At 45.6% G+C, this 23,924-nt stretch overlaps 1 protein-coding gene across 1 annotated transcript in view; it reads right to left on the reverse strand.

The window, feature by feature from the left end:
- Window positions 1-19,986, reverse strand: part of LOC131293537 (TSC22 domain family protein 1) — a 54,680-nt gene extending 34,694 nt beyond the window's left edge. Inside the window, exon 1 of the mRNA XM_058321613.1 lies at window positions 17,293-19,986. Coding sequence (XP_058177596.1) covers window positions 17,293-19,856 — 2,564 coding nt within the window. The 5' untranslated portion in view covers window positions 19,857-19,986. The remainder of the gene's footprint in view (window positions 1-17,292) is intronic.
- Between the last annotated feature and the right edge of the window lie 3,938 nt (window positions 19,987-23,924).

Genomic DNA, 23,924 nt, shown 5'->3' on the forward strand with positions numbered 1-23,924 from the left:
AACAGTGGAGGCGCTGACCGTACATTGTTCAAAACGTATATGTTTCTTAGTCGGCATCATATAGGACTAACGATATACATTATCCGTACATTGCTCGATCATTTATACGTATGCATAAAGCAAATCGTATTACATTCTTAATCGGCACCATATTCAATAAACAATATATATTGCTCGTACATTGTCTATTCATAATGCGACTCCGACTCGAAATATGATTTGAGAAGAATGATTTGAGATTAAATTCATACAACTTTCTGCGACTTCATGTTGTGTGGGTTAACTATTGTGGGCAACCAGCGTTCCAACGTTGATATGTGGACATCAGTCTTTAGATATGTAGAAGTATTTCTGTATTCTAGAATGGCGTTCTATATTTTTATTGCAATAGAACACGCAGTCTTTTATCGAATGTGTGGATAAATTATCTAAAATTAAAGAGGATAACAAAATAAGGTGTTTTATAAAAGGGACATTTTGCCATTTGCTTAAAGCTCCTTAGACAACCGCATAGTAAATCAAACGTGATTATTTTGTCAAAAAAAAGACTTCCGTATGTGCTACTTAGGTTTTCGATACTTTTATAGTGATTTGTTGTTATTGTTAGTTATCCATTCGATAGTTTAAATGGAAAAAACACAAATTGCATTTTGATGCAATCGATAAAACATGTGACTGTAACAATTGATCGATAACAGCTGCAAAAATGCATGAAAAAATTCTGAAATATTAAAAAAGGAGGAAAAACCAGCCATCGATTTTTCCAGTGTCACTTACATCACCATTGTACATAAGCCTTTCTGTCCCCGCTCCGTTCACGACGGAAATTAAATCTGACATTTGCGCGGGGATTGTTTTTCCTCGGCACAATAACATCCTAAATAGACTAATAAAAATTATTCTTCCCAGCTCCTTCCCGGCCCGACGATTTTCCGTGATGTGTAAGACGACAGTTTCGCTTGTATAACAAGCGGGGCAATTCCCGCTAACTACTACCGTGCACGCGAACCTCAGTTCTGTCAGTGTGTATGGATGGCCAAATCGGTCACGATCGTTGGTGATTTATTTCAGTTACTAGCACACACCAACCGTGAAAAAGCGCGCGCGCGTACGTTCGGCGATGCGAAAAACCTCCCGGACCCTTTTGTCGAAGAAGCGGGTAGAAGTCGATTTCCTAATCGCAGTTCGAAGACTTCGTACACACGTTTGTGTGTGTGTGTGTGTTTTTTTTGTGCCACCATCTTTGTTGTTGTTTGGCAAAATTGCACACAAGCACATTAGATTCATTGCTACAATTAGTTTTAACGATGAGCCACCGGCCGCCGAAGGTACAATGCAATGCTGGCACAACATATGTATGGCCCCGCTGTTCTTGCGGACCGATCTCCGAACCGGGTGAACGGCAGAGACCTTGCCGCCGCCGATCGAGCCCGGTCGGTAAAAATGATAATGAGTAGCAACGGGCGCAGCAAGCAGCACATGCTGCAGTGAACCAAGCGGCAACGTTTAATGTTTCAGAGCCCTAACTAGGGCCTATTAGACTGGCGATTACTGATTAATGCTCTGATAGAAACATCATAGACGTTTGTTGTCGTTGCGCTGAGTTGATTGACGGTACGGTGATGATCGTTTGTTAAGCCGAAACTCTGTCGTCCTTTTTGCGTAACACGGTCCAGTGCGCGTTGCACATTGCCTTGGGTTTGCAAAGTGATAGGAGGTTGCATCACTCCAGCGTCATTCCAGCGTAGAATGAACCAATCCTTCGGATGAAGGCAGAAAACAGATACCAAAGAGTGTCGCTATTTACATCCACCGTTAAGAGCAGATTGGTGTAGTGCCCATTCCCAATTCGACACCATTAATGCAAAACCACTCGCGGTAAATAGTGGTCGGAAGAAAGACAACCGAAGGAAAAAGCTTAAGCTGATCGTCTTAAAAACATGCCAAACACGCACTCACTCCATTTTGTATAGGTGGACAACCGAACCGGGCACATTCGGTCATTTTATTTATCACCGCCGCAAGTTGTTGTTCGTTCGGGAACGTTCGAACATTATAAACAAACTATCCGGTGGTTGGCACTCGGCCAAGCCGACTCCTTTTTCCGCTGCACAGTTGTCTGCGGTTTCCTTCTTTTTCGTATTGGCGTGCCGAAGTAAACACACCATCGGAAGACCAAAGATTCAGGTGATCTCATTGACGGTGGCGGTGATATCATTGTTATGGCCGTCCGCTGCTCGGACACACGGGGCCCACGGAAATGTTTGGCATCGGTGTACGAGACGGTGACGTTTGCGGCCAAACCTCTTCTGGAAGAGTTTTTACTTACAGAAAACACCTGAAACTCGATGACGAAACTGGAGAGAGAGAGCAAACACAGTACCCGTAGCAAAGTGGGTTTGGCTTCATTTGCATGTTCAAGCGACAATTTTTGCCAGAGAGCGCTGTATTTGTCATGAGATTTAATCTTGGGTCTGACGAAACGCATGACGATGACCGGTTTTGATTAAACAATCAAGCGCACAATTATTTACTTCGACAGTTATGATCCAATACCTTTTTTTAATGAAAAAGTCAACTGATTTTCTAAACGACTTTACGAGCGCTATTTGACAAACAAAAACATGAAATGCTTCATCACTTAAATAAACATAAAGAAATAAATACCAGAACACTGCACCAACGCAGTTTAGTGTTGAGTATTCTATTTGAGAACAGTGGCTGCAGATTCCAAATTGAAATTCAAAATTTGCTCACTATTAAAACATGGAGTATCAATCTGATTTGAATTTTTGTTGACATTATTTGGTTTGCTAACATTGATAAATGCTAATATTCGTTATATAAAAAAACACACACAAACTTTGTTGTTCAACCAGTTCAACAGTCGTTCGACCATGTAAAGCGTTTTTTTTTGTGAAATCCCTCGCAAGAAGAGAAACACAATCTCTCCATTGCGACGCTAGCGCCACTACGGCGTTTTCCGTAACCAACTGCTAGCGAAGACACTTCGCGTCCCGTTCCGAACCGTTTCAGATGAACCGGTTGAGATTTAAATATATAACCGGTTTCGCCGTTGAAGCGGTTGTATGTTTTTTTTGTTTTTTTTTAAACTAATCATCAAATACATTTGCTAATGTTCCATAATTCAGATAGTTTGATAAATAATTAAGGTACACGTTACGTTGATTAAATTTAAAATGATGAATTAGAGTACAATAATAAGGTAAAATCGATTCGGGAGGATAAAATAAATACTGTTTCCTGGTGCTATGGAAAAAGGAAACAATGTAGAGTACAACCCACTTAGGCTTGTAAAACAGCACTATCTCCAGAGGGCGGCATAAAAGGAGACCCTTTCAACACGTTTAGATAAACAAGTTCAAGGTGCTGCAAGATACATTTTAGCACTATCGCGTTAGCGTTAGACAGCTACAACCCTTTTCTTGCGGTGCGATATATGTATTTTGAAATCGGTGCCAGAACGGTCTGGTCGGTTTGCCAATTCGGAAACAACATTTTATCTGTCAAGAGATGGATCGCGCATTGTTTTAGTACAGGGTGGTGAGGCCGGTCATGCGCTCACCCATTGACGCTGTACCGAAAGGAGGGGTTCGTTCCGTTTTGTCAAGTGGAAAACGAAAAGGACACGATCGCACGATGCGGTGCCACCTACCGAGTAGTCGGAACTGGTTGTTCTTCCTCCACGCGGTCGATCAGGTTGCTTCTTCGCTTGGATCTGCTCCATACGTGTGCCATGATTTGCGACGTTTAGCATCGTCTTGCACTTAGCAGTGTAGTGTAAAACGTCACAGTATTTAATTTAAACAGGAACTTTGCACAACACCAAACATCTATATGCAACGCCGCCCTAACGTATTAGGCAACTCCCGTGCTCTAGAACTGTTGAATTCTTAGTTCCGGTTCGACCGAGCCGGTGTGAGACGACAGATTTCTCAGTCTCAAAATATAGAATGTTCTTATGCCGACACCCGCACGGTTCGCACAGCATCGAACTTGGATATTGCACAAAGCAAAAATCAGTAAACCCGCGCACCTTCAGTTCGATTCTGATTTACTTGTTTCCTACGCTTTTCTCGAGTGCCATTTCCATTTGTGTACACCAAGCCACAACCACTTCGCGTTCGATCAGGTCCGCGTCCCTGCAAACCACTGGCGATCCGTCCACGGCGCACTTGCCCGCGTTCCGTTGTTGCCTTATTGGTAGTGGGAATCGATCGATCGAAGGCCTTCGCCGCCCCAGCTCGTGGGTGCAAGTGTACCGACCGCACCCTGCACTACCAGGCAACGTCGAGATCCTAGACGATCCTCTGAGGAAATCGCGTCTCCTCGCGCTGATGACGCTGTTGTCGAACATCGTCGGTTCGCGTGCTGCTGCAGATGATCATTCGATCTCGGCTTCAGAACAAGCAGCATGCCTGACACATCCCCCCCATCCCGGCCTTCTGACGGGCTCCGTTGCCCTTTGCACCCTCGCGTCCGGTTCCATCGTCAGTGAATAACTATCGCCGAGATAGGGGGAAGGAAACCCGAAACAACAACATGTTGCTCGGGTCTAATCGCGAGGAAAAGGGTCCCCGGTGCACGCTCTGGTCGTGATCGCTTGTCAACACACGGCGTAGACGCTGCAGAGCCGAGCATGTTGACGACGACGACGGAAGGATGAACGGTGAGAGCAGCATTGCGATTGGGGATTTATATTTGGTTCGATGGATGCAGAAGCTGCCAAGTGAGGTTCGCTCCCTTTCGGTCGGGACAACGCGGCAGGAAGGCCGCTAGAAGCCGACGGTAGCATACGGCGGCATTCAGCTCGTTAGTGCAATATAAGTGGCGCGGACGCATACGCCAACCAACGGATTATACACTATTTTTAGCCGGCTTGTTATCAACTTCGGGCAGTCAGGTCGCCTCTCCATTATCACTCCCGCCAACCGCCCAGGGCCCGCTTCCTACCCCGATACGGCCAATCATCCAATATATAAGACTAAATCGCGCATCCTTCTCTCCCTGCCAACACCACCACTGTGACAACTACCGCAATAGCTCAACGGCGATCAAGCCGCGGCCAACCGTGGCCGGGCAAATTAGTGGATGGACAATCAAGTCCTCCCTCCTCATGCCTTCCTGTTTCGTTTCGCCACAGCCTTTCTCACACGGTCGAGCGCCGCCGGCAGCACACCGGCAAACCGGGAGAAGACAGAAAAAGATGATTGAATTAAATTGAAGTCTTCCCCCTTCACGTTGGGTTGACGGAAGAGTTATGTCGCGCGGGTAGAGGCGCAGAGCAAAGGTATCATTCAAAGCCCGCTTTGATGTTCTTTGACGAATATCTATTGTGATGGTTATTAAGACAAAACAAGTGTATTTCTGAAGCAAACGATCATTTCTCTCGCCATTATAGAGTAAAGTGAGGGTAATGTGAACCTGTCTAGTGAAAATGAAACCAAGTATACGCAATACTAATAAATGAGTAGAGGCGATGTACATAACAGGACGTTCCACTCATTACTAACTGTCAAACCCCTTCTGAATCTTGAACCAGAATTCAAATGTAATTAAAATGTAAAAGTGTATATGTGTAAAATGAATTTTAGATACATTGAAACACACCAGAAAACTAGAAGTTATAGTAAAGGTCTAATTTACCGAATGAAGCTCCGAACGAAAGTATTAATAGCGCAGTTAATTTTCGTAAAACAGATTACAGATTGTAACAAAAGAAAATGAGTTGTTATCACAAATCGTAAAAAACATAATCCTGAAGATGAAGCAATCATTTGAGGTTATCATGAGATAACGACACGATCTGTCAGCTTTCTCGACGCTACCCCTCAAACTCCCATACAAAAAGTAAACAACGTCAAGAATGTATCTACGTTTGAAACGTTAGCAACGCGCCCGGAGTTTCCGCTGATACAAAACGACGCGATGCGAACCCTAATTTGTTTCTGTATGACGGTTTGGCAGGACGCGGCGAGAAAACTGACAGATCGTGTCGTCGTCTCATAAAATGTTTGGAAAACCTTTTACTTTTGAACTATAACTTTTCGCTTCAATATTTTGATACCGTCTATCTAAATGCGCAACGCTATAAAATATGTTGATACCATTTGTCTATATGCTTGTTGTACAGCGGGTAAAATTCGCTTTGCAAATTATGCTCCGATCAGTACAGGCAATTTAGATTTTGGAATTTCAACAAAACACAAGGAGACGTAAGGATGATACGAAGAAAGAATCGCTTTCTGCAGAAACTTTTTAACATTCATTGATTAGTTTGCGTATCATTGAAAACGTATTTTGAGCCCGAGCTATTAAAAATGGTGATGTATATTGGTACAGGTTCCCCTACAAAAGAGCGCTTATATGAAAACGCGTTCACGGGAACAACTTCACTTAATCTACTGATTAATAGCTATTTTGATGGGTTCGCTCATTTTTAGCGAGAGGTTACCACGGGTGGAATTTCCCTCTTTACTGAGCGTAAACAGTGTACAGGGCCATAGTGTGGTCTTCCATTCTTTCGCCGGTGATTCACCCGAAGGTTCACCTTCGTCCAAATTCATCTCCCATGTGTCACGCGCGCTTGCATAGTTAAACACGGCTTCTGGCGCATTTTGCTCAAAACGCAGTGCCTCTCCATGAGTAAGGGTGTTTAAATTAACCTAAAGAAGATTACTCAACCTAAAACCCCGTTCGCTGAACGGCGCACGCACCGAAGAACTCCAGCAACGCCGGGTTATTCTGGGCTGGCTGTAAATTACCTTAGCGAAATGCGCCTCGGGATGCTGACGATCTTCGACGGTACGCCACCGATTGTTATCCTTCGTGCCGGCGGTGTTGACATGTTTTCGCAGGTCTGTTTAAACACACGAGCCGAGGAGTGTCCGTCGTGCCGCCGCCCGTCGGCCAGTAACATCGAGACACACGCGCTTGTTGCAAAAAGGTAGGGCTGGAAGAACTTCACGCGAAGGTCGAATGCTGACCGGACGGTTCGTTGTGTGCGGAGAAATTTGTTTGTGGCCCGGAAATCTCTCCAACACTGTTGGTCATAAAACGAGAGCCACCTACACGCTGGCCTGTGTTATCAGGAATTCGCGCAAATCACTGCTCCACGACTATCGCACTATCAGCCGTGCAGATACACAAAGACAGGACGGGATGTTGCAGCGTCGCCGGTGGAACTGGCGATCTTCATCTATCTGCCAGGGCGGGTCCCCGATCACCAGGAGGTGGAAAAGGCACACTTTGGCGATCGACGGCAACCTTCACGAATGACGATCATAAACAAGTGACAACACTGCGGATTCCGCCCTTTTCTGGTGCGCGCACAGAAAGGATTTCTCGTCGTTTCCGGAACAAAAACACACGGGAATCAAAACCACGATCCAACCGACGATAGGGGAGTACACGCGTCCGCACTCTCGGTACAACAGGTTCGCGTTACGCGCCGAGGGAAGCGCCAAAGAACAACACACGACAGCCACGGCGTAGGGAAAATGTTTGAATGAAGCGGGCGCGATTTACGCTGGTGCACTTTTACGAGTGTACACTACTCGCCGACGCCCGCTCTCGAGCTGCCAACACAAACCAAACCAGCCAAATCAGCGCGTCATTGTCAGCCCCCAGCAGCACGGAGATCATCATAATACACTATCTCTCGCGCGCCACCACTATTACCACGGGGCAGGAATATAAACAAAAACTGACCGACGGCGATCGACGTGACGGGATGGCCGGGCGGGCGGCGTAAATACATTCCATCAGAACTCACTACTGCTAGTACCAGAGCAAGCGCACAGGGTGACTCGGCGCTAGGAACTATTTTGTTCAAAGGCACTAGAAAAGTCGTCAGTATATTCAGTAACTGTCAGATATCAGTACGAATCGAAGGTGTTTCGATAAGGAGTAAAATCAGCAGCACCATTTTCTGTCTTCGTTCTTTTTCTCCGACATACGATCATGATCATCTGTAAAAAGACTAACCAAGTAGACTCCGCTTATAACACCTTGACTGCCACGTCTCCCGAATGTGGGTGACACTTCTTTAGCACAATCTTTTTCGATACAATTTATAACATTTATCAAACCGATGATTTTCGAAAGCCAAGCAAAGACTTAGCTTCCCAACGAGTTAGTTGATATTACTACAGTTTTTAAGTTGCATTTTCATTAATTTATGGGGCAAAAACTTTTTAGAACTAATAACAGCTGGCTAACAAAAATGCTAGTCATGGTAGTCAACGTGTTAATCCTGACTATTGTCAATTTTACATCAAACCGAAAGACTGCAAAATCTACAGAATTGAATATTGGTCCGTTTCAACATGTTTCAACACGAATCAGCAATAAATTACACCTACGATGAGGTGGGATTAATTTGCAAAACTGATTTGCTTTTTAATTGAGAGTAGTTATTTATTGCGTATTAACACGTTCAACGCCGATCGTGTTTAGAATATTTTTTTTAGTAATCCTTTTTGATTAAATTTGGATGTAAAACAAATACTGATTACAGAAACAAATACGGATGTAAAACAAATACAAATTAGTTTTTAAACAAATAACAGATAGACCAAGCTTTCGTAAGAATAAAATATAACCTTTACGAGAGCCTACGACTATATTAGTGTATTAATATATGAGATTCGTTCCGGATTGCTTGTCACCCAGTATATGGTCATTGGTAGCGAACGTGTTAAGTATTTATATACAAGGGAACTGTTAGTTCTATAAAAACTTTAAACGACAAGCGTCCTAAATTTTGGCTTCAAAATTATTAAGGCAGAATGAAACAGAATTTAAATTCTTGTCATTAATAATTCCACCTCTTCCAAATCATGGATCTCCAGTCATAGACGGAGCAAAAGATACATAAATGAGTCGGGTCGTGCACGTGTCTTGTTTACCAGTTTTTCTTCTTTACCGTATATGTCACATTATAATAATAAAAGATATATCATTACCCGTCTCACGAAAGCTGAATAATGTTAAACTGTACAAAAACTAAATCCACACGAAAGAACAACTCACATGTCACCATTTCTTCTACTCGGCACCTTTGTGCTACATCGTTTTCCACCGACAGCGATATGCTAATACGGGCAAGATCCAAATTAATTAGCAAATTGCAAAAACAACTGACGATGGTACACCTTCTGAATTTGGCCCTACATTCCCCTCACGTCCGCCAAAAGGGTGGAACGTGTTTGCACGGAGTGACAAAAGTGACCCCATCTAGCGTCCTCCTGCCCGCTTGTATGGGGGCGCACCCTGTGATTGCAGCACGCGTGTGGCACCGCTGCATCAGGAGGAGTTGATGATTCAATTCACCTAAGGGTATTAATGAGCCAGTGCCGCCACGAGTGGCTTCGGGAATAGTGCAGTGCGCGGATGTCCATGTACACTATTTCACACGTATTTCATCACGGACCGCCGGCCGCACTACTACTACTGCTACAACCACTACTGCTGTTACTACTTGCATCGAGCTGTTTGTGGCATCTTGCGAGCGATAGCAAACAACATCGAAGTGGAATAGCGCGTCGACGAGTCCCGTCCATTCCGTTACATGATCTCGCGCGTCCGAGGGGGTCGTAAGGCAGGCAGGCAACAAAACGGGCGGTAAGGCCAAGTCGATGGTGGCGGTGTCTATTGCACTTGATAAGATTACAAGTGCGCCGCGTGACATATGGCCACAAAGCGAGAGATTTCCCTAGTCGACCCCAGATGTCGCCAGAATCACGACTAGAACTGACTAGAACAGATAGCGTTGTAAATAATTTTAAGAAAGCAGATTGTAACTCAGTCCGGTGATCATTCACTTATCAAAATCTTTTCGTCGCCAGTGCATCCGAATGATCCTTTTTGAATTCGTTCAGTTTTAAACCCCGTCCATCGATTCAGTTACAACCTTTAATGCCTATTGCATAAATACGGGCGGAAGGATGACCAGCGGATTATTCGAATAGTCAATTTGTATTTTTCACGATCACTCATGGGGATCCTAAGCGGTAGAATGTACGGGGCCCCTACGCAATACCCTCTTTATCCTCCCATCTTAGCCCTACCTTATTGGTGCACATGCGGGATGGGAACAAAGGGTCAGAGAGGTCGCCCCACGACGACGATCATATAAAAAAAAATACCGTAAAAAATTATACAAGCAAATTTCGTCTTGTTTATATGCTTTTAAACAATGGAATTGTTAGAATTAATAAGTTTACTGGCTGACTCCTCGAAGTTTGATTTTAACAATCTTGTCTAACGATTCTTATTCAATAGTTAAAGCAGAAAAATTATATAATTTTACTTCACGCATTTAAATCCGTATAAAATATTCGTTTAAACACATACCTCGTTTTATTAACGATTTTTATTCAAAATTTTATGCAGCTTTTTCAAATGTATTGCAATAGCTAACAGGATATGTCAAAAACGCATTGGTTGCATTGAGTTTAAGTTTTTCAACGCATTGTTTTAATCCTATTCTTGATATGTTCCAAAATTCTGTTGTTTTGATATTCTTCAACTCTGATTATGTATGATCCTTATGGGCCATCCTTTCATTATTTCGTTACGGTTCTTAGCAATAATTTTTGTAGGATGCAGTAAAATTATCCATTTTTCCAATCCACACATTTTTTTTAAAGTATAAATCTTATGAACTTGGTCCTTGAAGGTTCGGGGCCCCTTGCGAGCTTGCGGAACCTCCGCGGCCGCTCAGTCCGCGCACCGCTAAATCCACCACTGCGATCACTGATGATCTTTCAATTCACAAATATTTCAGTAGTCAGTATTTCAGAAAGGCACGAGCAGGTAACGACGAAAACGGCCGAATTTTCGCAGAATCATTAAAATCCTTTAAAAAATCCGTTTCCATTATGATCGATTGATTTCTTCTATCAACAAACTGATGGATTTTTGGGATGCATTTTGGGAACGACACACGGCGCTTATAAGGCAAACGAAAACGGAGAAACGGAGCGGAGTACCGAACAATAATGCCGCCATAGAGTAAACAGGAACTGGCATTGCGCCGTATGTGTGTGTGTGTCAGTGTGTGCCCGCGCCCTTGGTGTGTTGTTTTTCCTACTGTGTTGCATTTTTCCTGCACAAACAAACAACGTCCCGGGATTCTTTTAGATGCTGTTGCTACCTTCCCATTGGTTGGAATGAGTTTTTCAATTTCCATTTTCCCGAAACGATCTTGATCGTGTCAGTTGTTGTGGTTTTTCACAACCAGTTGGTATAACCGTCGTTAGTCGGAAATCAACCGCACAACACGATTGTCCAGTCGAAAGGCGCGTTCGCTATATGTTTGCTTCTAATTATAATTTTCCTCTCGCTGCCCAGTCAAGTAGAACGCGCCAATGCGCTAAAACTTGGCTTAATGACTGTGTGGTGCGGGGGGGTATCATCCCACATGCGAGGCGACCGATAATGTGAGGTTAATAAAACGGTCGTGCCCCGTTTTTGCCAATTCCTGAAATCGATCACCGCGTGTTACTCACCATCTTGGTACCATCGAGTTCCGGCGCCAAATGTAAAAGTTGGAGCTCCGATGATAGTACGCCCCGACGGTGAGGTGATTGTTTCCGAACATGTCGCTCGATTTGCCGCACAGCACTGCTTGGTTGCACATTCACTTCGCGTATCCGTTCACTTTCCACTTCGGGACTTTGGGAATTTGGACACTTGTCTTATCTTGTCTACTCGGGTCTTTGATTGTCACCGATCGCTCCCGGCCGAAGCACGCTGCACAACCTCCGAGAGGAAACTGATCGCCGTCAGTCACTGACGGCCCGCGCCGACCGGAGTCTGGAAGCAGATTGAATGGCACACCGCACCGGCAAGCCAACCGTTCTCGACAGTGTGCGTCACGGGGCGCGAGACGGCAGCGTTCTGTTTACTCGAAACCTCCGGTCCGGCCAAACAAAAGAAATACATCTCAAGAACGCACCACCTAATCTCGCAGCCACCTTCCTTCCTTCCGTCCTTCCCTCGGTGCTATCAACACACACGCGGCAGCATGTGCAGCCACAAATAGGCGGCGGGAAAAAGAATGCAGCAAGGAAGCGAGAACAAGAGCGAGCGAAGGAATGAAATTTTGAAAAAATATTTGTATCCTGAGCAAAGCGCCTGCCTATGCCTTCAAAGTCCGCCGAGACACCGCGGTGCACTTAGAGGTGGTGTATGGCACGCTAAAACAACACAGTCCTCCCTCGCCACACACTAATGCAAATATCAACAACTGCAGTTCGACTCTCGATCGATCCTCCTGTGATGGGCTGGAGATCCACAACCCCGTGTTCTTTTGGCGAGGCACGTGAAACGCAGCCAAGCGGTTTCGTCGTCGTTCAGCGATATCGCGATATCCTACACCTACGTCGTCTACGCCACTCCGCACTGAACTGTTGCGGCAGGTGTGTCGGCATGCGTAGCACAGGCTAGAGCCCGGCAGTACACCACACACTTCCGGTAGGAAAGGATGCGCAACGTTCACACACACACACACACACACACGTATGGCTCGAGCGGTGGCGATCGCCAGCACCATTCGTCATGCTTGAGGAAGTAGAACGGATTGGACTGGAATACGGTTGTCTTCTCCACGTGCCAATGCAGTGTGTCTAGCGGTCAGCTCGGTCCAACAAGAAGAACCAGTGGTGGGAGAAGCCAGCAACGACTAGGATGTAAGCAGGCAGATAAACCTTCGGTAAGATTTGGGAGCCTCAAATGGCGCACGACAAAATGCATTCGGCATTTCAGTTGCGAATCGACATGCGCCGAGATTAGATGCAATCGACGCTCTTGTGTTCTACCAGCACAATGAAGGACACGACAACAGCACATTTAGCTTCGAACATCAAACGTTATGCAAAATAAATACACATTAACGTCCAAGGAGAATTCCGCAGTTTAGCTAAATCCTAAGGGATTTGAAGAATTAGAACGTTTCTCCATTTTATTTAACACGTTGGCTGCCATTGGCTATCATTTTTTATAGCCAGCTGTAATTTGTTCTGAAAAGTTTTTGGCCTCATAAATAAATAAAAATACAACATAAAAACTATTGTAATATCCAAAGCTAATTTTTTTTTGGGAAGCAAAGTCTTTGCTTAACCTTCGAAAACCGTCGGTTTCGTAAATGTTATAAATGAATTTTATCAAAATGATGAAAATGAAAAAGTGTGCTAACGACGCTTGGTAATCAACGAGTAAATACGTTGACTGCCAATGACCCACACAGTGAGTGACAGACAATTCGGAGCTTGCAATGAAATTCATTATGGAAACTTAGTCTACATGTTATTAATTTAAAAACAAGTCTAATTATTTGGTTTATACACAAATTTTATCACCAAGATTGAAATAAAAAAGTGTGCGAAAAACGTTTGACAGTGAACGTGTTAATTGAATACTAACTGTCTCGAAATTTACTAACTCTTTCGAAGACGCTATTGACGCAATGAAGCTAATTAGGTAGTAAAGCCAGAAAATTGAAAAAGCTCCATTTTAGAAGAGATTGTTAGAAGTTGCGAGTAGACCACAAATAAGGCTTCTTAAGGCCAAAAATGGCCAACGGTTGTAACGCTATTTCAGTAATGCCGTGAAGACCAACACCGAACGGTTACTGTGACGGAATAAAACCAAAAATAAATTATTATTGACGCAGTTGAGTTGATTGATAGTGTATAAGAACTGTAGTGTGTAACAAGTTTAGAATAAACACTTCGCAAGAATGAAAGAATAATACAGATAAATATTTTTGGTAGGATTGAAAAAAAATGTTATAAGTTTAATTCATAAAAAGTGGTACCATGAATTTTCAAAAATTGTGCAATAATAGCACGCTTTCGATTTTTCTGTTAGTTGTTTGGTGATAAGATGCTTTCGCGGAAAACCATAATCTCTGGTTTTATCAAATATTAGTTTGTTATAATAACGAAAAATTGCCTAAATAATGCCTGTAACCAATATGCGTTGGCATGTACTAACCAAATACGTGTGTAATTCCTCACGTAAAGAGCCTAAACTCTTACTTACTCACTCTAGGAGTTACTTTGGCGCTACAACAATCTTTTAAAGTGAGTTGAACGAAACAAAAGTTTTTAGACTAGGGTCTTGAAACTCGAAATCATAATCCAATGCAAACACGTTTTAGTTGTATGCGAAATGTTCGTGCATCACTGTGTATCAAATTAATACATGATTAATCGTGCCATTATTTGCGGTAACGATTGATCAATATCGGTGGACTGTTAACACGCGTTCATACGGGATAAGAAATCATGAATGAAAGGATAACATTAATCCAGCTCGACGGAGGATACGAAAAACGGAACCCATCCTCCAACCCCGGTTTGCCATTGCACGCAAATATCGATTCAACAAGTAAGCACAAGTTCGTCCCTGTGAAAGGTCCGCATAATAAACAACGTACTCCTCGTGAACATTTCTTTGTCATTGCCAGCAACTCCAACTCCGCAAGAGGCCGCGGCCGCGTAGGAACTTCATTGAACCTATCCCAAAGGAAGTGGGCCGTGTAACACATTGGTTTGCCCCCCTTCTGAGAGCGATCGATATTCCGATTCGAACGTTCCGAAGGATATTACTGGCCACTACCACTAGCCTGGTCGATGTTTTGTTGTGGAGTTCGTTCCAAAAGCCAACTTCTTCCAACGGCACGATGGCAAACGATGCACCCAACCCTAACACACCGTCGACAGAGGCCAGGATATTTCACAGTACACACAGATATATGTTTGAGTTGGTTGCTTTCGTGCCCACCTTGCGGTGGTGGGTTCTTCTTCGCTTGTACAGTTTCGGTTTTGCACAACGCATCCGGCCGACCCATCGGAGCGTCCGTGACCTTCGTTGAAGAATTTTGCTTTCCCATTCCCACTCCATCGGTGGTCGGAGTTGGGTTGCCGTGTAAAGTGCAATAAATATTTGCAATAGGAAGGCGGCACGCTAAAATACGGGTGACATTCGACCCCAAAACCATACACCAAAGCAGCAAAAAATAGGCAAAAACAAAATCTTGAGAAACATCCGTACAATTAAGAAAACAAAACACACAGAAGAAAAAAAACTCACAGGCAGCTTTCCTCTTCATTCGCAAGTGAAGTGAAGAGACATGTTTTGAGTTAAAAGGGGGCTTTGCCGAGTAAATACTTCGTTCAAACACCTGACCTTAAGACGGGAGGAGTACCGGAATCGATTTCAGAATTTCAGATTTTTTTTTTACGTAGAATTAGGCACAATGCAGCAACAACAAAATCGGAAAACAAGCTTTCCATTCATTTTACGATGAATTTTTTGGCATAAAATTTAATTCCGATCACATTTTTTCAAATGTGCTTAGAGTGTAAATCAGTTTACTTTAATTTCAAGCTTGGTGCTTTAAAGCTTTGTTTGATAAAGGCTATTTTTATATAAAACACAATGATTTTGTAGAACAACATTCCTCCACAAGTTTACTGATTCGCATCAAGTTAAAAAAAAAATCGTTAAAAAACTTCCTTTCGAGGGTTTGCTATTAAAAAATATATGCAACAGCTTCAAATATTTTCATTAAGATTGAACCGGAAACAAGATCTTTGAATCATGGAAAACTTCAATTTGAAAGGGAAGTAGTCCGCAAAAGTTGCTTCATGAATTTAATCCTCATAATTGATCTTGTGTCTGTTGCACGCATAAAGCATGAAATATAATATACATGTAATATGTCTCTACGAATAGTAGATGCGATCAAAACATAAACCCACACTTAAATCAGAAACAGAGATTTGTTTCATCGCGTCGAAAAAGTTTGGTGGTTTATAGGGTTTTTAGTAATTTAAAACAATTATGCAGATTACATTCCGCGTGGCTTGAAAAAAGAAAGATATATACAGTCAACGTTTTATAATTCTACTTTTTTCTTTCCCAAGCTACGTCACACACACACACACACACACAGCATAAGGATCAATGGTAATAATAGTAGCAGATAAAATTGTCTGATAGCATGCTTTTAAAATTTGTAATGCTCTCATCCCAATAAAAAAGTACTGCAAATGAAAGTCAATTAACGTCAACTGACGATTTAATGTTTTTTAATAAAACATTGATTGTGGAAAGAAGTAAAGAAAAGTTTATGAAATACTCTTTTTGGATTCATTCTCCACTTAACGGTCCAGTAATTTCATTTGATAAGTGTTTTAGAACAGCAAAGCAAGGCGGTCTGAAGGGGTAAATTGAAGCCAACAGAAAAAGTGTTAGATTCAAAAAGTAATCAAATTAGTTTACGTTTTTAAATTCAAATTTAACTCAGTTTTAGGTTATCGAAATAAATACAGAAAGGTCCGTCCTAAGTCTCGAGTTCATAGAAAAAACTGTCTGAATTTTTTTTTCACAAAATAAAAACCGCAAAGTAAATGAACCTCAACCTATTTGTTACTTGTTATATAAAACATCAAAGCAATCGGTAAACCACCTATTTATTTCGCACCCGTTAAATCCACCGACCGTTTTCGTATTGACGTAGGCACGTCCAGTGCATGTTATTGGTTATTGGTAATTAGACGGCAGTGTAGTAGAAAAGGAACTCGGTAGCATGTTTATTTTTTTGTTACAAATGGCTCACAGATTGCTGAAACGATTTAGATGTTTGTTTCGAATCGTTGTTTGAAAAATATCAATCAAATGTGCGGCACAATATTTACAAGATGAACACAAATGGGTGAAGGTTAGGAGGTTCCGTAGAACGGGATGGAAACTTTACCACGCCGTGTGTCGTGTGAGTCGTGTACTTTCTCCGGGGGAAGTAAAGGGAGGTGGCAAAGGAAGAGCGAAGGCGTAGTTGTTGTTGTTGTTGTTGCAATAAAACTAGGACGAAATGCAGCAATACTGCTACCGAAATGGCGTAGTAGTATTCTATTCCGAACATTCACAGACACACGCACACATACACAAACAGCGAGAAGCATGTGCTCGCGCACTGTTACTGAATGGCGGGGCCAGTCATGAATGGGCATTGTCGTAAGAGAAGGCGTAATGGGCGGTTTCTTGGAATGAAATGAAGCAGCATTCCCGTTCGATGCATGACTAGTAGTAGTAAAATAGTAGTAAAACGCAACATTCCAGAACGAAACAAACCGAAAGAAGCATGAACGAATGGTTTTTGGAAGCGTAAGAGCAAGGATGGTACCCACCACCCACTCGCCCTTTGCCCTAGGTCTCCTTTCTTTCTGTCCCGCGCGTTAAACGAACGAAGCGACTTACCTTTCGCCATCTTCGGTGCCGGGCTTGTCGGGATCTTCGCCATCGCCGCCGCCGGTGACGCCGGACACTGCGGAGAGTAGTTTCGCTTCGGACGATAGCTGCTCGCCACCGGCCGACGTCGCCGTTGCGATCGAGCCGGAACTGGACGAAGGAGAGCCGGCAGTAGCGCCGTTCGTACCGTTTGCAGTTGCGTTGTTCGTGCCATTGGCATTGCCGGTGCTGCTGCTGGCCGTTCCGGTGCCGGTCGAGGTGCCGGCCGTGGCAGTAGTCGCACCGGTCGTCGAGGAAGCGCCCGAAGTAGAGGACTCCCCCCCGACGGCTGGCGAGGGAGCACCGGTGACGGCCGGGACTGCTGACGACGCCGACGGCGTCGGTTGCTGTGGAATCATCTGAGCGGAAGAGGAACCGGCACCCACCGGGGACGAGGTGGCCGAGGGGGACGAGCTAATCAGCTGCGGCTCGGCCGGAGCGATCGATACAGAACCGGCTGTATCGTGGGAAGCGGCGGTGGCGCCGCCACCCGGAGTGGGATTGCCGGAGCCGGTGCCGGAAGGCGACAGGATTGTGGGACCGAGCGTTGTGACGACGGGCTCCGCCGACGGGTTGTTGGAGGCGGCGTCGTGCAGGGATGTCGGCACGACGCCGGGCGAGTTCGTCTGCGAGGGCTGCTGGGCGGGCTGCGGTTTAAACTGCTGGTGGGGCGAGGGGAAGCTCGATTGGATGGTCGGATTGTTGATGATGATGTTCATCTCCTGTGATGTCGGGATCGGGGCGGCCAGTGGTGGAAGAATGGTGGTGGAAGAAACGGCGCCCGGGTTGTTGCTGCTGGGCTGTTGCGGATGCATTTGCATGTTGCTCGGCAGCGTCGCGCCATGCTGGTGTTGGTGCGTGGCCGGACTGGACACCGGGCCCTGGTTCAGATCGGCCAGATTCGTCATCGTGTGGGGATAGTACTGGGATTGTCCTTGCTGTTGTTGCGTCGGGTAGGCCGCAGCCGGTTGAGATTGCTGCTGCTGCTGCTGCTGCTGTTGTTGTTGTTGCTGCCCGGCCAACGCGTTTTGCAGCTGCGACTGAGGTAAACTGTGTGGTATCCCAGCACCACCAGCACCACCGACGCCACCGCCGCCGCCCCCTTGACCAGATGCAGTGGACTGAACGTGACTAGTTTGTTGCTGCGACTGCTGCGATGCCTGCGGTGGCGCCATCTGTTGGGCAGATGCCGCGAGCGGAAGGTTTAAACTCTGTCCGGGAGATTCGTTGTTTAGCATGCCGAGCACGACGCTGTTCACGTTGGACGAGGTGGTGCTCGAGGTTGCCACCGACCCGCCAGCCGGGACGACCGCCGGTGAAGCCGTAGATCCGGCCGTACTGGGAAGGTATCCACCGTCCATGTTCGGCACATCGCCACCGGAAGGAAGCGGACCACCGTCCGACGCGGCATAGCTGGCGTTGTCATTCAACCCCACGCCACTGTCCTGCGTGACGGTGGCGTTATTGTTCGTCCCATCGTTAGCCCCCTCGACGGCCATTCCTCCACCGGGCCCAGTGGAATTGGAGCCTTCCTTCGCGTTCAGCGTGTGATCCAGGTAGTCCATGCACACCCACCGGCCGCGTTTGAACGGTTCGGTGCTCTCGATCTTGACCACCTTAAACCGCTCGTTGCGATGGTGCAGCTCCTTCCCGTCGCCCATGTCACCCTTGCCGTGGCCCATTATGTTGAGGCCGCCGTCGGTGACGCTGACGTGCATGGCGTCGGCCAGCGCTTCACCGCCGTGCGCCCGGTCGGTCGGGGCCACGATTGCCAGCCCGTACTGCGAGCTGGTCGGAATGACCGGCACGCTGCCGATCGCGTTCGTCCCGAAGAACACGTCCTCCTTGCTGAACGTGTCCTCCGAGAAGCTGGGCGTTTCGTTCTCGAAGTCCGTTATCCGGCTGTTGTCGTCCGTGTGTGACTCGTCCAAATCGTCCGCCGAATCGTCCCCGTTATCCGCGTTGTGCTTGCCCGGGACGACGATCACCGACGTGATCGTGAAGGACGACGTCTTCCCGGCACCACTCGGTGGCCCACCGCCGCCTCCGCCGCCTCCACCCCCACCTCCTCCTCCACCCTGACCGCTAGCACCACCACCGCCAGCCGCCGAGCTGGCGCTCTTACGAGAAATACTGTTCACCGAGGAGGACGATGCCGGGATGCTGCCGCTGCTGGAGGTGTCATTACTCGCGATGCTGTTCCCATTGCCCGCGCCGCTCACCATCCCTCCTCCGCCGGCGCCGCTACCGACGCTGTTCATCGGCGAACCATTCCCGGCCGTGCTTCCGCCTCCACCCGCTCCGCCCAAACGTAAACTTTCACTCGTCGTCCGGTGAATAACGTTCGTGTGATGTTTGCTCGCTCCCATCTTGCCCGTGCCGCCCATTTCCATCGACTTATGATGATTGTGGTGATGGTGATGATGATGGTGATGATGGTGGTGCATCACTCCCGGTCCTCCTCCTCCACCGCCGGTGACCTTTTGCTGCGGCTGTGACGCTGGTAAACTGTTCGAGACGGTGTTGTCGGCCATAGTCTGCCGGTTCTGACCGACACTCCGGAGCTCGTCCGCTCCTTCCGGAAGTTCGTTCTCGGAACAGAGAGAGCTGGCTCGAATCGATGCCCGTTTGACGTTTGCTGCACACTGTTGTTTTTGTTGTTGTTTTCACCCCTCCCCACCACTTGCTTTGCGATTGAGATTTTTCCTATTCCCCGCAACCCACAAAGACCCCGCACGCACACACGCACCCGAAAAACGCACACTCACACTGCGCGCGACGTTGGAACGGTAGAAAAATCGAAACAAAATAATACAACACTCACTTTCGCGAGGCTCCGGCGACCAGAAACGTGTTTTGTCGATCGGATGTTTTGACAAGGAGTTGTGTGTACCACCGACGATAAACTTCTCGGGCTCCTGCCGTTTTACAATTCGCGAACTCGATCCAAGTAAACACTTTTATTTCTCATTCCACCCGACTGACAGCTGCTGGAGAATCTTCGCCTTGTTTTTCCCTGCTTTTCTTTTTCGTCTCGACTTCACGATCGATTATTCCACATTGCTCGAACGCTAACACTCGCTTTTCCCACTTTGTTCGCTAGAAGAAAACTGTGGGGAGAAACATGAAAGGTTACCACCGGCGGAAAGGATGCTGCGGTATGCACTTGGAAGGAACAGGATTTGCCGAGCAGAACCGAGTTGCTTCCATTTTCGGTGTCGCACCTACACTCATATCGTTACGCCAACATATCGATGACACTGGCAGAAGCGGTTTTCTTTTTGGTTTGTCGCTGCTGGGTTTTCTTCACTTTTCTTTCCATTCACAATATTTCACCACAATGAAAACGTTGCGCCATCCGGTACGCAGACTGGGCGTGTGATTGGTGATTCTCCACTTTACGAACCACAGGACAGGTGGACAGCTAAACAATGGTATTGCAAAAAAGTGAGGAAACCGCGAGAAGATCAATAATCCTTCGACCTCCGTCTGCCTAGGAGTGCATTCCCTGGCCACACACAGCTGTCAAATGCACTGTCAAATGACGTACACGCACGTACCATCCTCCTCTCCTTCTCCTTCGCAGCTCTATATATGCGTCGACAATTACGATCGAACACCCCAAAAGGCGCATGCAATCCACGGAGCTCGCCTCCTCCGGAGTGCGGGTTGGGAGGGGGACGACGACGACGAACGCAGCGGAACAAAATTATGCCAAACTTTCTTCTCCACGGTCCGCCCGCTGACGATAGATTTTCTTTTTATGTCCAACCCCCCTTTCTTCTGGAAGGTAACACCGTTTCACCAATGCAATGCGATGGTAGCTGGTAGTAGAAGAGTATGTTACACCCCGTCGTGCAGCCGAGGGCATTTAACCATCTTCTAGGTGCACACACTCGCCAGGTCATTCGCAGTGCAATTGGCGTGCTGGATTCGGGTGGAAAAAGAACACGCCATTACCAATTTTGCACTGCTACTTGCTTCCATCCAGCGAAACCGTTGTTGGTGCAGAGGAGAGATTGATCTTTTCCTGTTTTTTTCTTCTTTGCTATATTTGTCGCCGCGAAGTCGTCCTCTTCGTCGTAGTCACCACCCGTCGCGACCGTGTCACTGCCCTTCCCGTCGCCGTCGTTGTCTCGTCGACGACGACGATATCGCGATGGTCACTTGAATAATATCATTCACACGGGCCACCACCGCTCTCACGCACTGAATGTAGCTAATTCCAGCGGAACCAGCACGCGAAGGGTCAGTGCTAGCTCAGCACAATCGATTGGGTCGCTGTACGCTGCGCGAAGTTTGTTTAATATTGACGAAATCGACTGGAACTGCAGAAATTTTCCACACGGCAGCCATTTTACACCAAGTGTCATGTTGACATATGACGGCAGAATCGGAAGATCCGAGGATTCGATCTATGACGAATTCGAAAGGATTGACAGCTTTGCCTCCCAGAAAGCTCACTAGAGGGCGTCATGCTGGTGGTCTATGCTAGCGTCCTCTAGTGAGCGCAGAGTTCTACTACGCCATCGACCAAGATGATTGCAAAAGATGTGCTGCAAAAGATGTGTAGAGGCAAAGCTGTGAAAACTCGCGAATTTGTCGCGAAATGTTTCCAAAATTGCTTGAAATGTTTCGAATTTTGTATTACCATTTTTTCCGTTTACTCCGAACGGTTTCTTCTCCTCATTGTTCACAGATAGACGATCTGTGTCATACGTACTACTAAAGATCTTTGAAACACATGTATCATCCCAATCGTCTTAACCACTATTTAAACATGGCGAGAATTCCCGGTGGCGGGAACGGGAAAAAGTAGCCCAGTTTCGACAAAATATCCAGCGGGAACGAGCTAATTCGTCCGATCTGTCAAGGTGAACCTTTGTTTACGTTTTAGTTTGTTTACGTGATTTAAATTGGCGGCAAGTAAAAGTGGAATTGTGAATCAAATCAAAGTTTATGAATGGTGTTGTTGAGTTCCTCCTCCAAAATTTTGCGTAGAAGACTACTCGCATTTTGGTTTCTCTCCAACAACATCGGCCGCTTCCATATACGTTGCCTATACCAACGTTGTTGTAGCAAGCGAATGAAACTTTTCATAAAACGTTTCAATTAAGCAACTGCGTCCGTTCCCGCCAGGTCGTAGTTTCGCATTTTCTAAACACAGCGGGAACGAAATCCGTTTTTTTCATATGAAGTTTCCCGTCGTCCAGCGTGATTCCCGCTGGCTGGCGGGAATATTCGTGCGATTCCCGCTAAGTCTAGCCGTCGCTTTACAACTGACGGAGTTGTGAAGCATCAAAGATCCAAGTAAACAAACTGATCTTTAACAAGTAGGAGATGAAGGAAAAATATATACTTCATACGGTGGGGCAAAATATCGTCGATGTTTGTTTTAGGTTGTTTTCTCAGTGAATTTGAAATGTAGAAGCGCTAAACTCACTCGGGGTGCATAAAATACGTAGCTAAACAAACAACATGCATTACTACGCCAAAATTCCACAAAAAAAATTCGCCGAGTTTATTACAAAAAAAAAATTCGCCGAGTATTTCCACATACTCCCTCTCTCTCCTCTGTCGCGCTTTGCTAGCGCGATTGTTCTTCCGAAACTGGGCTACTTTTGAAGCGGGTCGTCGCGGTATAGTTTAGAACAGGCGTATAAACAAGTAAAAACGGAAAATTTCAGGTTTAATTTATGATTTGATGGAAGTGTGAAGGTGGTATTTACTCAGACAATTAAAATAAAGATTTAAAGTCAATATAGTGCGTCTACTAGCATTTAGAGATCTGACTAATGTTCCAACCAATACGGCCATGTTTCTATTGTATAATTTAGTCAGTCTTCTCGTGCAGGGGAGGGTCCGGTTTCGTTTGGGATTCGAACCCACGCCGTCTAGGTGGTGAACCTCGGCGCTCATGGGCCGATTTTCTAACCGGTGCTACCGCTCGGCTTTCGTGGACCCCCACATATTGTACATATAAACTCAACCGTATGAATTTGCTTGAATTATCTGCTGCTAGTTTCCTTCACTTCACGTTAAAATTGCATATAAATTGCATTCAGTTAAAATTTGCTTGAGCGGTAGGGAGGTATGGAGATATCAACAAGTTCAAATAAATTAACCTTGGAAAATTACCGTAAAAATCACTCACACTTTCGATCTCTATACATATCGTTGGTATTGCGAACTATACAAAAGAAACATGTGTGAAATTGTGTTCTGTCCTTCGTGCAGGATTTTATGCGGATGACCTAAACAGCCAAGTAGAAAAATTAAATAAACAATTATGCACCTTTCACACTATCAGATCGATTGTTAATAGTAATCAATATTGCTGAAACGTGCAATTCTAAATCCAGCAGCGGACCGACTCTCATGTGTTTTGCTACTAAGAAGCCGATTAATCAATTCAGAGAAAAAATGTAACTGGCGATAGTTTTCCATCGCTGATTTTCTTTGTTGATTAGAACTTACCCAGGGGCCACCGCGTCATATATAACGCGGGTGGGTACTCGCTGGATACTCTTCGGGACAACCAGGGAATATTCAGTTCGAGCCGAATCAAGTCTGAAGTTGCCGCAGCGAAAAAACGGAAAAAT

This window comes from Anopheles ziemanni, chromosome 2, assembly GCF_943734765.1.
Source record: "Anopheles ziemanni chromosome 2, idAnoZiCoDA_A2_x.2, whole genome shotgun sequence".
NCBI classification, from domain to species: Eukaryota; Metazoa; Arthropoda; class Insecta; order Diptera; family Culicidae; genus Anopheles; species Anopheles ziemanni.